Raw genomic sequence first — 18345 nt, 5'->3', positions numbered from 1 at the left:
ATATTTGCCAGGGTCTCAGGTCCCTGTTTATTATAGAAAAAACTATGCACTTAACACACACAAATCTGTTGTCGCAAAATGTGTCCAAAAATGTAAATATTCTCACCAGAGTTGTCAACTCTGTTGGTATGTGTGAGCTGGATTCTACTACTATCAATAGCTACAGATTTTAAAATGTATTAATTGTCACTAATACCACCCATTGTGGCCAAGCACACCCATCTACATCACATTCCCTCTCCTGCTGTCTCTGTAAATTTCCCCTCAAACCTCTTAGATTGTAAGCTCTTCGGGGCAGGGATTTCCTTTCCCATTGTCTGATTTTTGCTGCAATTATTGTATTATTATAATTCCCTGCACTGTATTCTTTGTGAAGCGCTGAGTATACTTTTGGCGCTATATAAATAAAGACATACAATACAATACAAGAGTAAAAATACAGTAGTTTATAAAAATAAATGAAAGTACTTGGTTGGATTTTATGATAATTTACACCAGGCAGTTTTGAATTATTTGCAAAAAAATAAAATAAAACTGAGAGTTATTAAATGTTTTTTTTATTACTGAATAAAGCATATAGTTAGAATATTCAGAATTTCAGAAATATTAATAGTATGCTAGTGTGCTTTTGCTGTAACAGGAAGAGTGAAAATAGAAAGAAAGCGTTGCAATGACGTATCTGGTTTGGTGTAGTTGGAATAAAAGGTTGAGAAAATCGAATAGTTGTGATCAGTGAAAAGCAATATATTCACTTAATCCTCCAGACTGAGAACATAGCTGGCAATTTCCTTCACAGCCAACATAGTCTCCTTGCAAGTTGGTTTTATCTGGTTTTCAGGAAGGAGAAACCCATATTCGCCTTCATCACGTAGCTCAAAGACAAATGAGTATTTAATGCCTTCATCGTAGGTCCAGTCAATAGAAGAGCCGGCAGCTGGATCTGTGAATAAAAGGGATACATTGATTGGCTGGAGCATGAAGGAGCATTTGCACTGGATTAGATTATGGTCGATGTCCATATGGTGTTTAACAGATTCTAATCATAAAGAGAACTCCACTGTAACAAAATGATAGACACACAAAAGCACCTATTTATAAATGCACTATGGATCATCAACACAACACAACTACAAAACACATTCTATCAATGCTACAGAAATATATCTATCATCTTCTATTATCTTCTGTCAGGCTGGCAGTGCGACGTTTAGATAAACTAACCAGATATAGTCTCCTCATTTCTCTCTCTATAAGTTTCTCATCAGAAAAAGCCATTTCACAAGAAAAACATAAGAACCATCTGTCAGACAACCTCCCAACAGATCCTACATAATTACGAGGTACAAGTTACAATCTTACTAGTCATCTGGTCAAGTGAAGTCAACTGAAGTCTTTTATCAGAGTCTCCTGACTGCAACATTCATAGTGATTTATCTCTAAATTATCCAATATTAATATATTTAAATATATAAATCTTGCAATATTTGTCAAGCAAGCCTTTGGTTCAATTCAAATGAATCAGGCTCAAGTCTTCCCTGACCAGGAGAATGTATGGAGCTAAAATCTTACCTGACACGTTGAAGATAGCTTCAAAACTTCTACAATATTTTAGTGCCTTGATGTGAAATGCCTGCACTTAAAATTACTGTAATGAAATCAATACTAAAAATTGAATAGATTTCTACTTGAGTGTAATAGTTACCTTTTCCGATAGATGTCGCCTTACTAAGTTATGAAAATAATAAAGTTGGACACCACCTGGTCATCTCATTACACCCTGACACCCTCCCCTACAGGCGTTACTTTTTCTCCCACCGCTACTTGTTAGCTCAGCGCGCATCTTTCACCACCCGGTCATGAGCAGAGAATATAGCGGCCAAGCGGGAGATCCCATTAAGCTGGAAGCGTTTGCAAATCATGCATCCCTCATTATCATGTCACTCTTTTATACTGGATTTCAGCTTTCCCTATTATAAAAACTTAAATGTGGTAATACTACTCTATATATACATAGATAACCTAGTTCTTAGTACTTTAATAATAAAGATGTACGGAGATGAGTTAAATAGACTCCCCCACCCCCCCAGAAAACACGAGATATCCCAGAATATTAAAATGTTTCCATAGGTTTCAATGGATTTTTTTCCAACAAATCTGTCACGACTCACCTATACAATAGGGTAATAAGCTTTTATGGCATAGACTGAGGACCATGTATTAACTTCCATTCACTGGAAGTGATTGACTATACATGAACTACTTTTCATAGGTGCCAGAGAGAACAATGGAGCTCATATCTTTTAAAGGAGTGTCTTTAAACATAGTTTAATGATCCAAAGAAAAAGCATGTCATACTCTGATCTATTTGTAACTAGCTGAAAGTACCCAGTGTTGCTCGGGAATTCTAAGAAACCAACTTAATCCCTCCCCCCCACCTCTCACCCCTCCTACCACCTTCTCTCTCCCCCCTCTCATCTCCCTCCCATCACTTCCCTTTAATACCTTATGATGTCCCCAATTATGTCCGCCACTCTCTCTTTCTCCAGCATTCTTACATTCCCCTCAGATGCAAACTGACTTCCAGTCTTTATTTCTTTGTCTGTTTTCTGTGTGAACCATATAGCTATCTAACTCTTCTTATCTGCCACCAGGCTATGTGCCTTATGATGTCACCAGTATAATGTCACGTGCCAGATACATACCCTTCCAGGTACAACACCCAGTGGCTGACTTGCTTAGAGAAATTGTAACAACTCATAGAATTAAAAATAGAATGTTTCCAATTTCCAAACATAGATCAAATCCTGTTCCTTTATCTCAGGAACCATCATGCAAAATTTGCTTACGATATCTTAAGAGGTGTCCAAACGCACAGCGAACAGACAAACAACTTTCCAAAATATATTGTAGATGCATTTATATCAACTTACAAATTGTAGAGGCAATAGGTCCGTATGTATAGTTGGTGCCATACAAGCTAAATAAAGCTTTCACTGCAGACTTTGCAATTTCATTCTGTCAATGAGACATTTAGAAGAAAGTTTTAGTACAGTTTTACTGTGTGTATATATTCTTTCACTAATTAAACATTTTTTAAAATATACAATCAGGGATTTTTTGTGACGGTAGGTGTCTGCACAGTGTCCAGGCATCTTTTTTTTCTGAGTGCCTCTAACCTTCTCTTCCTGCTCCTCTTCTCCTGCATCTTCTCATTGTGATGATGCGTCACCAAGACAACGCAACATCACATGACGCCACGACAACGCGACATAGCTGGAGGAGATGAGGAGCAGGAGAAGGTAAGAGTCCCTGGGTAACAGCAGCTATTTTTGTTTTTGCACAACAACAACAAAAAGCGCTGTATACAATTATCTATTCTTTCGCTGTTTCAAGGAAATCAACACTTGTGTCCTAAAATCATCCACAGTGTAAAACAAGAACCTTAAAAGACAACAGAGGAGAACAAGTCAAGAAGCCAAGCTACGATCTACAAACTGCAGAGTATTACTTACAGTATAATGGCACAGTTCCTCAAAGGGAACCAAAAGCAGCAATGTTTATTTGCTTCGGCACTTAAATCTGGGACGGTTTATACTTTTTTTCCCCTCTAATCTTACCAGTATTTTGAATTGAGATATGCTCACAAAGCTAGGTTTTAAGATTTGGCATGATATTCAGAATAAATGGAAACGTAGCTGATGACGCCCTATAAGGTTACACATTAGAAGAATTTAAGTGATTAAGCAATGAAATATGGTAAGTGGTCTATACTTTAAGTCAAAGTGCTGTAGCCAAAATTGATCGTTAAAGTATTATTTAAGTAAATAATCACTGTTAATATTGACCTTTGCCTTAAAAGACCTATAAAAGTTGCAATATGTTTTTGCTTGTTTTTTTCCCCCAGTATCTATCTCCAACTGCCCAGTAATTATTAGAATACTGTACCTTTTTTTGAACTACTCACTGCACTGGAATATTTATATAAGGATGGCTGAGTAGATTGAATTGCTATGTAAATGGTAACATGCCACCTAGAATTAACATGAACTAATTGCACTAATAAGTTTAATGCATTATGTATTGGTGATATTGCAAGTACAGGTACAGTATTTCTAAGTATTTATCAAAAAAACGATGTTCACTATTCCACTGATAACCATATGCTTTGAAAAGTTATTACAATCTTTTCATAACCTTTTTTTGTGATAAGACTATGTGTGGATATCCTCTTCCTAGCCAAAGTGTCATTCACTCGTTATTTACTTTTGTCTATTACGAAAGGCAGTTATGATGTCATCACTAGCCAAACAAATAAGGGGGCAGGACATCAATTGGGATTATTTACTAAACTCTTTTTGGTTGCAAAACTAGGACAAAACCAGTGCAATATAATGACACCAGATTTGTCAAAGGAAAAACTCAATTGGCTTTCAGTGGGATTCCTTCGCTTTGATAAATATGGTAACGGGGTTTTTTTTTGCACTGATTTTACTCCAGTTTTGGAGCTGAGAGACTTTATTAAATAACCCACTTGGTGACATAATATAGGGAATTATAGCCCCACTTAAAAATAAAAATGCATTTTTATCTGCATGTGTTTATTAAGGATACTAATTACAGTATTACATTATTTACAATTGTTATTATCTGCTAACTGGAATGGCCTCTTTGAAGACTATGGCTTTATTCATCTTTACAGCGCCCTAATGACATACTTTATCTGATATGGTATGGGCCCTAGCATGCCAGAGACCCTTATAATTTATCAGGTACATAAAGGTGTATGTAGGTGCTTGTTTTCTAGTGGGTGACCAAGCTTAACTGCTCTCATGGAGCTTCTGTTTCCAGCATCGAGGGCCTGGTCACACCATGTGATTGGTCCAGAAATGATCACATGACCTGGAAGTGTCGATGCACCAGAGTGTCAACTGACCCTCAGCACTCTAAAGGTTCAGAAGCCGATGTTGGAGCAGGAGTACAACACTCACTTGTTACATACAAAACTCGAGTCATGTTTTTCTACGTACCAGTTTCTCGTGATTTGGTGGTTCTTTCTCTGTATATGCATAAGGATACAGCAGTAACTGACTGTATGCATGGAAACTAATAAATGCTTTTATAGAGGAGAGATTATTACGAATGTAGGCAGTAACTGCTTTAGTTTCCTCTGCAGATTCAGGTGCAGATCCAGGATAAATTTGAGAACATGGTGTTGCCCAAGTATCAATAGCTGAAAAAAAAAACTTTGTTAAAAAAAAATCATTTTTTTTAAATACTTTAAGAAGATAGGTTTTTCTTATTGAAATACAACGTAGGCCAAGACAGACATTCAGTGAAAGTATTGATAACAATTCTCATTTTAGGAACCTTTTTGTCTATTTTGTGGGGTGTACAAAAAAAAATGAGTGTGGGTGTGCATATGTGAGCAGGATCATTACCAAAATGGAGACCCAACTACCATACGCCGGGAAGCTATACAAAACCGCTGTTTTTTGCATATACTGGCTGTACGTGCAATATTGTTCTAACCAAGTCTCTTGTAAATACATTTATTATGCCATAACCTTTTTTCGCTCTTGTTTCCATTTCGTACTCTGAATACATTAGAGATCTAGCCTGTCTCGATTAACCCCTGCAACTCCGGATAGGAAGGAAATCATAAATATAAGCCATATTCAACTTGTAAGTGCATGTACCTAACCACACGTGCTTTAGAAGGTTAATAACCTTTATTGATATATTGTTGTCTTCTTTTGCATTTACAGGTGCGCCGATGAGTATTCTAAAACCTGCCTTAAACTTGCCTTGGAAAATCTGGGGCTATCACCAACATGACTCAGGTACATGCTGGGTACATGCTGCAATATTTCAGTGACATTTCTGCAGAGACTAATGGCCCATCGGATTAACACAGCAGGGGTCCCTGGCAGCCCCATTCAGTTTGAATCGGACTGCCAGGGACCCCCGCTGTTAATCTGATGGGCATTTAGTCTGTCTGCAGAAATGTCACTGAAATGTTGCAGCATGTACCCAGCATGTACCCAGCATGTACCCAGCATGTACCCAGCATGTACCTGGGTCTTGTTGGTGATAGCTCCAGATTTGTTTTAGAATACTCGTCGGCACTACAGTATCTGAACTTTGCTCGACAACTATACTTGAGTCAACGCGCCGGAGGACATCTTTACTTCTCTGCTCACATTTGGAGGGATGTGGAACTCTCTCCTGGACTCTGGCAGCTGGACTTAAGTATACCTATACTGGACTCTTTATCTTCCTCCACTTACACATTTGTGTTGTATTTACACTGCAATTTTGTATTGTTTAATTCATATTATCAGGTTAGTGATTAGCGCTACTTTTCTTTTGTTCGCGGCTTAGGATAAAACTGTCAAAAAATATTGAGAAGCTGGTCATCATCAAAATGAACTAGAGCGAGTTTCATGAATACCATTACAGTAAAATTGAAAAGGAGCACTTAGCAGTCGATTCCAGTGGGGATGAGCCGATAAGGTCTCTATGACAATGCTGACAGCGAGGATAATGATCAATATGAAAAGATGAACCACACGATCCATAATCTAAATCCATCATCCTTGTTGCTGACTAGCAACAACTTAATCATTACTCAGAGGGCCCACACACTACAGCCCAGATCCACAAAGCTCCTTTTTTTTTTTACTTAAGTGCCAACAGGTATCTTCAATGCGTACTAACGCAGCTATTTTCAGCTGTAATGGACATTAGTGCTAATGATGTGCAAAAGAGGGGAGAGAGAGAGTTATGAGCCTTCAGTGAATGGGGCTTTGTGGATCTGGTCACATAGTTACATAGTTGATGAGGTTGAAAAAAGACGTACGTCCATCAAGTTCAACCTATGCTAAATTTAGACGACAGATACTTTATCCTATATCTATACTTATTTATCGATCCAGAGGAAGGCAAACAAAAAACCCCAGAGTCACATCATCCAATGATATCTCATAAGGGGAAAAATAAATTCCTTCCTGACTCCAAGAATTGGCAATCGGATTAATTAATTAATTATCGGTCCTATGTTGCCTCTGGAGTTGGGATAGAAGTGTGAGTAGTACAGGTAGATACACCCACAGTAGATGGTGAAAATAATATGTCTAGATGAGAAGGTGGCATAGTGGGGATCATTGTGGTCATTTTGTGGTGCCTCAAGAATTCTTGTCCTCTTTTTTCAAACAGCATCCTTCATGCACTGTGTCTCATATGCAACATAACATAATTGATTTGAATGCTCTTTCTAAATAGTCTCCTCCTCCTTATAATTAGCAGTCCGATCTTGTCTGACTTGGAAACAGCATTCGTAAGGCACTCTGTCTAGTCTCCAACATAACACGCTTGGTTTTAATAATCTTTCTAATTAACTTCTCCTGCCAAGGCTGCCGACAGGTGGGGGGGGGGGGGAGGGGGAGGGGAGAGGGTTGGGTGAGAGACCTGGGACAAGTGGCTGCAGGGAACCCGGCCAACGGGTGCTGCAAGTTGGGCCTGGCCAGTAATCAGGCCCATCTTCTACATCCAGCTGCCGGGCTTCTGGTGTCCGCTACCGAGCCCCGGCTCTCACCAGAAGCTGCCTGCCTCTTCCCGTGCTGGGCCTCTCTCTCCTGCTGGTTCGAGTCATGGGATTCTAAAAGGGACACCATCACACATCTGTCTCTCATATATATATACACACTACTGACACAAGAGAACTCTCTTCCCATGAGTGCTAAAGGCCATGTCTACACATACTCCGCTATATGAATGCACACACAGCTGTCTCTTACACATACATATACACAATGTAAGTCCATTCCTATATACCAATAGGGACCACATAGTATCTACACACATAGTAATGCAACAACCTCTTACATTTCTACACCTACCCACTCCATTGGTTAGCATTCCCACTCCACACACCTTTTGTAAAGCGCTGTATACACTGTGGGCGCTTTATAAATTTATATTTACATACACACACATACACTCTTACATCACTTACATTCCGGGACCATTTAACACCTCAAGTCATAAATTGCATACTACACAGGGGGGAGGGATATGTTTCAGTCACAGATAACATTCCAAGATGCACTGTTTTAAAGTTAAACCTTGCTTGCTTTATTCATTGTAACATCGCCAGAAGAAGAGATCAGTGTATCTCGAAAGCTCGCACAAATAAAAGCATTTCATTAGCCACAGAACGGTATTGTCTATTCATTTTTATTTTATATATATATATATATATATATATATATTTATTTTTTTATTGGAACCTTGTATTTCCCTGTTTTTTTTAAAATAATAAATAGCCCAGATTTATGCATTTATCTTTCTTGGATTGCACACTTTTTCTTTTTGGTATATATATACTGTACACACACATTGGACTCACAGACACTGATACATAGAGGACCCACAGAGAATAATGCTGTTTCCTACATCCTCACAGATATGCATGGTGCTGAACTTACTGCCCCACGATGCGTTGAAGTTTCTGTTGAGGTCGGTGCCAACACATTTAGAATTAGGATTTGGAAAACGATTCTTTCTCCACATGCGATCCTATAAAAATATCACACGAATAATATAGAATTCATAACTGAAACAAACGTGAAATTAACAATTCATATTGATTGTGTGCTTGGTTGAAGCTGCTGCACAATTTATTTTTGCACCATGGAGAGCTAGGAGCTTAACACCGGTTCCTGAGAAATTACAGTAACATTTGAACAATATGGCCAATGGCTAACTGGCTCAGCTCTTGTGGCCAATACAAAGCAAGAACAAGTGGTCACAGTGAAAAAACCTTTCATCTTTCATTTAAAAGCACAAGTCCTGTTAGAACTTGCAAAAAAACCCCCAACAAAATCAATTATTTATTTACAAAATAAAACGTGACAATATAATAGTTGTCTTTAAATATATGCAATTAGAATTAAAGCAAACACTCGGCAGAGATGCCTGTTTTGTTTTATTTCGAAACGAAGACTTTTTTTGTGTAGCCATGTCTGGTTTTAGCTACCAGTCTTCCCTCCCAGTCATGCAAGCTGTTAACAGTGCAGGCAGTGACAGGACCAATCCTGGGTTTTACCCACAGAAGCAGCTCCCTTGAGTGACAGGTGAGGAGGTGGGACTAGGCCTGTGTTCTGCCCAATCCTGGGCTCAGACCTGGTACCTTCCTCCCTTGTACTTAAGAGCCTGCACTACTAAATGTAGCCAGTTGTCTCTACCATTGAGAGAGACAAGTAATCACACAGAAGTGCATATTAGCTTGGCACCTATTTTCCACTCCCCTTGGGGAGTGAGGAGTGATATCATACCCCTGGCTCTATTAGGGAGTCATGGAAGAGCTAGGACTCCCTCAGATGCCCTTGGCCTGGTGTGGATGTCTTGTGTGGATGTCCAGGGACCATCCTGAGGCTGGAGGCCTAACGTATTCAGTGTATGCTGTAAGCAACAGAAAGAATATACTACTGAGCATCCTTTGTTTTCTATAGCAGGCTTTATCCCAGCTCCCCAACAGTGCAACATCTTTGTAACACTTTCCTTTTTTTGATAATTTGTTGTCAATATTCCCAGCAGTTTGAGCTGCAAACTTGAATAATAGCTCATGTTACCTTAGTAATGTAAGGATACATTGTAGCTGATGAGTTACACTGACTGAAGGATAGATTTGAAACTGAAAGGCGGCCATTTAGTGAACCCGGGGAAGCAGGATTTTGCTGATCGATCACAGGAGAACGAATCAATCGGCAGCATTGGTAATTAGTTTTCAATAAAGGTAATCAAATGCTGCATATATTCAAATAAAAAAATATATACATTTTTTTAAGCTGCTTAGAGTGCCTCATTAAGTAATGTCAAAGATAAAATAGACAGAAATAATTACACGAGTCCATGTCCAAACATAGCCATCTATGTTAAACACAGGAAGGACGTGGAAGTTCACATTGTCCAATAGTTTGGTCATGGTTTTGTCTTTCCCATATGTCCTGACTGCCTGAAAACAAGAAGTATACAGTGTTTTACAACATGTAAAATAATTCAAATAGTGCTATTAGATTTAAAAAAGATAATATACACACTAAAATACTAGTCTCTAGAGCAGCAGAACATCACGTAAGTTCATTCACGTCTCAGACAGGTCTGCAACCCTGCGTTACCCCATCATCTCTTAGCATACAGTGTTTCCACTGCAGCCAGGGATTCTGGGTAATGACATGCAAATCAGCACACAGTGTCATCTTTTATTTCATATCCATTGTAACATGGGTTAATAATAATAAGCTTATGCCTGCTGCATTACACAGCTTTCAACACCGCCTGTGTTAAAGAAGTGCATAGCCAGTAACCCTGCTCACAGACAGCTGATTTGACCGTTTGGGTCTCATCAGTGTGAGACTGGTTATACTGGCTTTGCAATGTGAAGTTGAGGTAGGTTTCAACCACACACTATATGGTGGAGGGTTTTTGACACTTTTTTACCAACCATAATTTATATAATGTGTGGATGATTACGTAATTTAAAACTTGGCATTACTGCAGCATTTTTACATCATTTAGATATATGATTCGTTTAGGGGTCTCCAAACTCAGTCCTCAAGAGCCACCAACAGGCCAGGTTTTATGGATATCCATGCTTTAGCACAGGTGGCTCAATCAGTGGCTCAGTCTTCAATTGAGCCATTGATTGAGCCACCTGTGCTGAAGCGAGGATATCCTGAAAAGCTGACTCTTCAGGACTGAGTTTGGAGACTCCTGAACTAGGCCCCAAGGAAAACAAGATGTGTGTTACTTTATATTGTATGGCATTTGTTGATTGTTGAATTTTGACATTTAGGTTTGACTTTAATACAATAAAATTATGATGGGTTTAAAAGTGGCCCAAACCCTGCACCATAATTGTATTGTATATGGTTTGCAACCACAAATATCTGCACTATGCAGAATCAGTGACCAAGCTTGAGCTGATCAATCCTAGAGGACAAAACTCCTGTTTTTGTGTGTGTTTTCTGATTCTGTCCTTGGGAGTCCATGTAAATCTGAACAGAAAGCGACACCCGGCATTGCTCAGACAGTTACATATCACTACCCAGAGTCCTTGTCTGTAGTTTAACCAGCACTGGTCTTGACCTAAGCCCCATGTTTTGGGAGGGGCAGGAAAATGACCAGCTCTTTGGGTGTGGTGTGAGCACAGCAGAGAAAGGGGTCCGGTCAGTCGGGCCCCACTCAAACACACATTCAGCGCCAGGGACAGTTGTCACGGCTCTCCCACCTGTAGGTGGCTCTGAGTTTAACCCCTGATAATGTGAAATTGGGATGAATGATAAAGGTTTGAGGGACATGTGGAAGACACGCAGATGCACGAGTGGGATTTCTGGGCTTACATTTCAAAATCTACTAAATATATCATAAACTGTGAAATAAACATAATATAGGATGTTTAATCTCTGAATGGTGTCATTTTATTGCCAATACGGTGCAAAGTAGGTTGCTAAGTCGGACCCGGGCTTAAAGATCAAACAGAGAGCAGAGTGATATAGTATCAAGTAACTCTTTTTGTACTGTATGTCCAGTGCTGTTTTAACGCATGGGCACGCTGGGCAGTTGCCCAGGGGCCCCATGAGCATAGGGGCCCCAAGCTAATCTATGCACAGACCAGAATTTAACACTAATTTTCCGATCACCCGCCTCAACATTCAAATCTCCCGCTAACTCGGTAGAAGGAGAAAAATTACGACTTGTGGCGGAGAGTTGGCGGGGCCCAGTGCACTACTTTGCCCGGGGGCCTATAATGCTGTTAAGATGGCCCTGTATATGTCTGATGTATTAAAACATTCAAGACAGTAAAGAAGATGGAAAGTAGAAGACAGGAATATGTCCTTTAGTACAGCTTGTACTGTAGACATTGCAATAGTCTGAGCCCAAAAAGCATGAACCATTTCTTTATAATAAAAAGCTGCCTATTTTTTGTTTTATTACGGGGGATCTTATTCTTCATTGGGAAGGATAGGCTGCAAACGGCCATTTGATATTGTAGTGTTATATTATCTATGTTGGTGCAGACTTAGGGGAGGATGTATCAAAGAAAAATTGCGGTGAAATGTACGCAAATTGCGTTATTTTCATCTTGCGTCTCTCTGCGTTAATTTACCGAGTTCTTTGCTCCACGTTTTGCGCCGTTTGCTACACCTTGCAAATTGAGGAGTGACAATAGGAGGAGTTAGGGAGGAGTAACATAATGTACAGATTATAACGAGATGTATTAAACTCTGCGTCTTTCTGCGCGTCACTTTTTTATTTTGTATTTGGATTACAAATATCAGCCAGGTCTGAGGGGGCATAAACTATTCTGCGTAACAATTTGCGTTAAATGTAAGAAACCCTTCCTATCATTTGACACAAACAGAAGCAGAAAGTGGAGCAATGCGTCAAAACACACTTCTGTGTGTACTTTCTTTGTCTTGATTAGAGCTGGGCACATTTTGGGGCGGATTTGGATCCGCAACGGATTGGCCGGTTCCTTTGGTCCGCGGATTTCAGCGCATCAATCTGAAAACGGGCGATTCACGTTGTGATGATTTTTAATTATTATTACCAACCAATGCAGTCCGCGGATTCTGCAACCTGTGGATGGATTTGTAGAATCCAATCCGCGGATTCCGCAATCCTGTTTGTGGATTCTTAACACCGGAATGCTGAATCCGTGGATAGGATTCTACAAATCCATCCACAGGTTGTATCCAATGGCGTTTTTTGATGAATTAGTGCGGATTGAAATCGGCCAAATCCGACTGCGGATTTTACACCGCAAAACAGATTTGGGGGGTTAATTCAACAAAAATCTGAGAAACAGATACATCTCCCCCTCATATTCTTTCGAAGTTGTTTTTTGGTTATTGATATGAATTTTATTTGTTTTTTTCTTTATTGAAATACAATGAAAATATATTTACTACATTTTAAGAAGATAATAACATGGTAAATAAAGTCATTGTGCAGCAATATCAAAAAATTATTTGTTTTTCTACTAGCTTTATCTAGTCCTGTCTGAGTCATATACAGTATATTGTCATAGACTCACGGGTAGAGTTAGTTCCTTCAAATCTACATTCACTTCCCCAGGAAACACAATGAATTATACATTCTAGATCTGTATGCTTGCGCTCACATTGGACAGCCACGTTGATAGTCATTTATAAAGATAAAGAAATAACATCTGTCCTCTGTTTGCCAGCAAATATTTGCATTGAGGTTTTTACACCAAAGGACATTGTTTACATGGTTACGATGTGTTTTACCATACCTCATTTACAAACCACTGGCAGAACGCCGGGGAGACCCATTCCCTTGCATGGATACCACATTCCAAGAAGATGGTCTTTTTATTAGACTTTTGGCTTCCAACCTTCTCAAGAAAGAAAAAAAGGTTAGATGCATAAGAGACTATCATATCCTTCCTTTATATCACAATTCTCCTTTTGACCTTCGATACATTCTAAGTAGAGCATTGCTGAAAATGTAAACATTTTTCTTAGTGTATTTTTTGTGCACTACATGGCATTGCTGCTATGCCGACTACATATCAAAGGTATGGAAAATAAACTTTATATAAGGCGTCTTCCTCTCTACATCCAGATATCCCTCTTACAAACACTGCTTTTATATATATTTTGCTTCTGTATTTCTGCCATATCCGATGAAGAAACCTGAGAGGTGGGAATGCTTATGACATATCAACTACTTGTTGGTCCAATAAAAGGTATCATACTCTATAAAGTATTATTAATAAATTATGGAACTAGAGAAACTGCAGAGAAGAGCCACCAAATGAATAAAGGGGTGGATAATCTGACATGAGGAGAAGCTAGCTATTTTACATTTGTTTACATTAGAAAAGAGGCGTCTAAGAGGGGATATGATAGCTATATACAAATATATTTAGAGACAATACAAGAAGATTTCAAAATAACTATTCATCCCAGGGGCAGTACAGATGACATAAGGGCATACCTTAAGGTTGGAGGAAAAGAGATTTCACCAGCAACAAAGCAACGGGTTCTTTACAGTAAGGGCAGTTAAAATGTGGAAATCATTACCCATGGAGACTGTGATGGCAGATACAATAAATATCTTTTAAAAAAGGTTGGACATCTTTTTAGAAAGGAAAGGTATACAGGGATATACCAAATAACTATACATGGGAAGGATGTTGATCCAGGGAGCAATCAGATTGCCAATTCTTGGAGTCCGGAAGGAATTAATTTTCCCCTTATGAGATATCATTAGATGATTTTTCACTGAGGTTATTTGTTTGCCTTCCTCTGGATCTGTAAGTACGGATATAGGATAAAGTATCTGCCATCTAAATTTAGCATAGTTTGAACTTGATGGACGTATGTCTTTTTTCAGCCTCATCTACTATGTAACTATGTAACCTACTCACTCCTTTGTTACTTATATAATGTTTGAGATAATGGGTGGGAATAAGTTTGATTTGCATCATTATATGTTGATATTTATATTTAGAACAAGCCACTAAATATTATCTCCCAATTAAAAAAACAAAATATAACTATTTGAATATTAGATCCCTTCCATGAAGCTTTACAATGTACGTTTATAGACTTTGCCCAAAAGCATGTTTTTTTTCAAAGGCAGAAATCTAACTATAGGCCAAATATTAGTGCTTTTCCACACACACCACAACTGCTTAACTGAAGTGGATTTTGTATGATATTGTAATGTATTCGGTAAGCATTTTAATTCCAGTGGCAGAAATCAGGTGCAAATCCTCCATAGTACAGTACAGTACATACAGGTTTTATATCAGCAAAAAACAGAAAGCGCACGGAGCGCACAGGGGGTTAAAATCAATAGTAGTAATAAGAAATGCTCTACTCATAGAGTAGCATGCATACTAAGAGTACCTGTGACCTTCCAAAAGATCACATAACACCTGATTGGTGTGTAAGACAATTTAAATCAGCATTTCACTTGTGAATGGCATATAGATTTCAACTGTCTATGTTATTCTCTCTTGGTTCTTATTTAGAACTATCTTGTAAATCATACAATCTGCTTAAACATATCTGGGGAATGTTCTGTACCTTGAGTAATAACATGGGTCGTCCTTCATAAGTTTTTCCAATTTCGATGCAGGATACCAGTTTTGGGTTCATTTCAGAAACAGAATGAGCCCAGGAAGAAATCTAATTATGCAAAGTGGTAATTGTTAGTGACAATTCTGAATATTCAGTATTATTAGTATGTATTTCTCTAAAATAAATCCTGCAGGATTAAAAATAAATGCAAGTTATAATTCACCTTCTTCCATGTGTAGTATCCACCCGTGCTACCAAAGGGCTTCTGCTGGAGTTGTCCGGGTTTGTTAAACTGATTTTCAATCAATTCTTGTAAATTCTGGAATATAATTCTAACAGAAAACAACATTTATGAAAAGTACAAGAATAACCTGAAAAAGAATAGGAACGATTGTAACAAATAACACATTTTACAATGCAATTAAACAGGAACCAAAGTCCCCCTGAATACTCTTCCATTATGAATACATTATATACAAAGTATGCAAGAAGAAAGTAAGTCTATACTGGTGTAACAATGAAAAGAGTAGCATCCCTCCTGTTAATGATATTTCCTTCTTTGGTAAAACTTGTGCACCTGTTTTGCAGCAGGAAGAGTTTGGTAAATGGTAATCAAAGTTGATCAATATAATAAACATATGAGTTAATGCACAAAATAACCCTTTTACTACCAGATTGACATCTAAGGGGTTAATTACATCTAAAGGCAATGCCAGTCTTAAGTAAAGAATCAATGTTGAAGAAGCCCTAAAAAAATGCATACAGAACATTCTTTCCCACCCAAATGTACAAAGACGTGCAATGCAGTACAGTAAGTGCAGGAAGACACAACCAACTGAATGTAGATGGCAAGGCGTCTCATGGAATAGCACTGCTTAGTAAACATGGGTTCCAGTGCTTTCAGGGACTGCAATGTAACGAGTTGCAATATGTTTTGCAGTCAGTACAGTACAACACCGAAGAGATTAACCATGGGAAAGTTTACAGAATAATACACCAGACGTTCATGCAAATAATGTATGAAAGATCACTTAATACAGACTTGTAGTTGATTCTTTTCTGCTCAAAGAGACCCATAACTGTTTCAGATTCCTCTGCATTAGTATGAAAATTTACTACAGTATTGGGGGTGACATGGTAAGATGACTCTGGGGTCCAGAAATCGAGCTGTAAAGGAAAACAAATATATAGACAATGTTTGATTTTGGAAACAAAGGAAAACTAGTAAAAAATGAAAGTGAGAAAGTAAGCGGGATTAGTGAGAAAGAAACAATATTAATGTATGTCTTTTGAGGTGTTGTATGATTTGTTCTGAAAAGGCAGAAGAGAGACTTATACACGTAATAGATACATGTAACCTCAAAATAATGGGCGAAAATATTTTCTAAATTTGGTCATTTTTATTAGGTGCTTTAAATAAATTGCAAATAGCACCAGATTTGTTCAATGTTTTTAATCTAATTTAAATACAGGTTTCCTGCAACAAAAAAATAAAAGCTTCTTTTGCCCCAATGTATGGAAATAGACTGAAAACCTAAGAAACTCAGACGATGGAGTAATTTACTATTTAAATAACATTGTTATCAATTTGTAATCAAACAATAACAATCCATCCAGTCCGTCCAATACATCCAGCCATCTCATATCACATTAAATTATTTTTTATAAAAAAAATAGTGTAATTATTCAGTTAGCAAGTTGTAACAAATATCAGAATAATGATGTAGAAATTTCCATATATTTGACCTATATTATCACATCAATGTTTACGGTATATTAGCATTATTTGTCTGTTTTTTTAAATTAAATATTGCATTACCATAATATATTTAACACATTTATTGAATATAGCGCAGAAAGCTAATTCCTGAAAGCATTATTGGGACAACGGAAGTATTAGCCAGAAATGCCAGTGTCACCGTGTAGTAAATCTAATAAAAGAGCCATAAAATAGATGGCATTCACTGCTTTCCATTTCTCTGCCGATGAGCCCTGGAATGCGTTTCTTCTGAAAGGTTTCTTAAGGGGGGAAAACAATGTGGACAGGAACACGCTTGGGCTCATATTTATTAAGTGGTGCTTTTCCATCAGATACCTTCCGGCAACAGAAGACACCCTAAATTTTACTAAAGTCTCCAAAATGCTAAACTGGTGCAAAACCGGTGCAATAAAAACACCACCATATTTATTAAACATGTCCATTTAACGCAATTGGAGTTTGTCTTTTGATGAATGTGTTGCAATTCTTTTGCACTGCTTTTGCTCCAGGAGAGTAAATAATCCCCCACATGTCTTATGAAATAGCCCTGCTTAGTAAATATGGCCCGGATTCCTTTAAGTAGTTCATTATTATTTTGTTGTCAAAAATGATATTGCTGTAGCAAGCCGAAGAGCGCCTTACCTGCAAGGTGCTGTCCAAATACCTGATGAAATCCACTTCTTCGTTGTTTTTCGGTATAACTCTGAATACTTTCTCACTGAAAAGAAGAAAATAAATGGTTTGCAAGTTAGACATAATGTGGAAGTAATATGCTTTTCTGTATTTGACGATGGGAGGTGTAAAGGATGTTTAATAGTAAGTCACAGAAAAGAATATAATCTGGAGCTCCATACATGGACAACAATTTCTTAGAACGTTTCATTGAACATAATAGGACAAAGGTTGAAACTCTGCCAAATAAAGTGAGCTATTTACTTGTCAAATCGACGGTTCGTTGGGATGCTGAGAGAAGCTGGAACCCAGAGGAAAAGTAACAGGAGCTTCATGTTTCTCATTCCTCCTCCTTAACCCTTCTCCTTCCCTTATACTGTAAGTCTAACTCTTATCACCTTCTAAGTCCATGTGATCTGAAAACAAAGAAAGGCTCCTCCCCTCTGCACCCTGTGACCAATTGTGCTGCTTTCTTCTACCCACTACTCCCCTTTGGCAATGGGGAGTAGAGGGTAGAAGGAAGCGGGCACAATTGGACACGGTGCAGAGGGGAAGTGACTAACCAGGGATGGCAGAGACAGAGTGGTAAGGAAGGAATATGGTGGATTTTGGTAGAGAACAGCAGGATGGTGTGCAATATTGCACACCATCCTGTTATACTCTATTAAAATCCTCCATACACCTTCCTTACCACTATGTCTCGGCCATCCCTGGCTAGTCATTTTTATTTAGGAGCTGCAGCCGGGTTCAAAACAGCAAAGTGTAAGGGACACATGGGAAGGATATTGATTATAT

At 38.3% G+C, this 18345-nt stretch overlaps 1 protein-coding gene across 1 annotated transcript; it reads right to left on the bottom strand.

Moving 5' to 3' along the window:
• Positions 1–535: 535 nt before the first annotated feature.
• On the bottom strand, positions 536–17950 carry LOC142465931 (mast cell carboxypeptidase A-like). The gene is made up of 11 exons (XM_075570403.1): positions 17815–17950; positions 17521–17596; positions 16162–16286; positions 15343–15451; positions 15126–15227; positions 13322–13423; positions 9905–10015; positions 8487–8577; positions 5028–5230; positions 2931–3015; positions 536–940 (listed from the first exon to the last, which is right to left on the bottom strand). The coding sequence occupies exons 1-11, from the start codon at positions 17892–17894 to the stop codon at positions 753–755; spliced, it is 1272 nt and encodes a 423-aa protein (XP_075426518.1). The 5' UTR covers positions 17895–17950; the 3' UTR covers positions 536–752.
• Positions 17951–18345: the final 395 nt, after the last annotated feature.

Source organism: Ascaphus truei, chromosome 14 (assembly GCF_040206685.1).
Source record: "Ascaphus truei isolate aAscTru1 chromosome 14, aAscTru1.hap1, whole genome shotgun sequence".
NCBI lineage: Eukaryota > Metazoa > Chordata > Amphibia > Anura > Ascaphidae > Ascaphus > Ascaphus truei.
The sequence above is the reverse complement of the archived record's forward strand: the minus strand, read 5'-3'. Positions and strand labels throughout refer to the sequence as shown.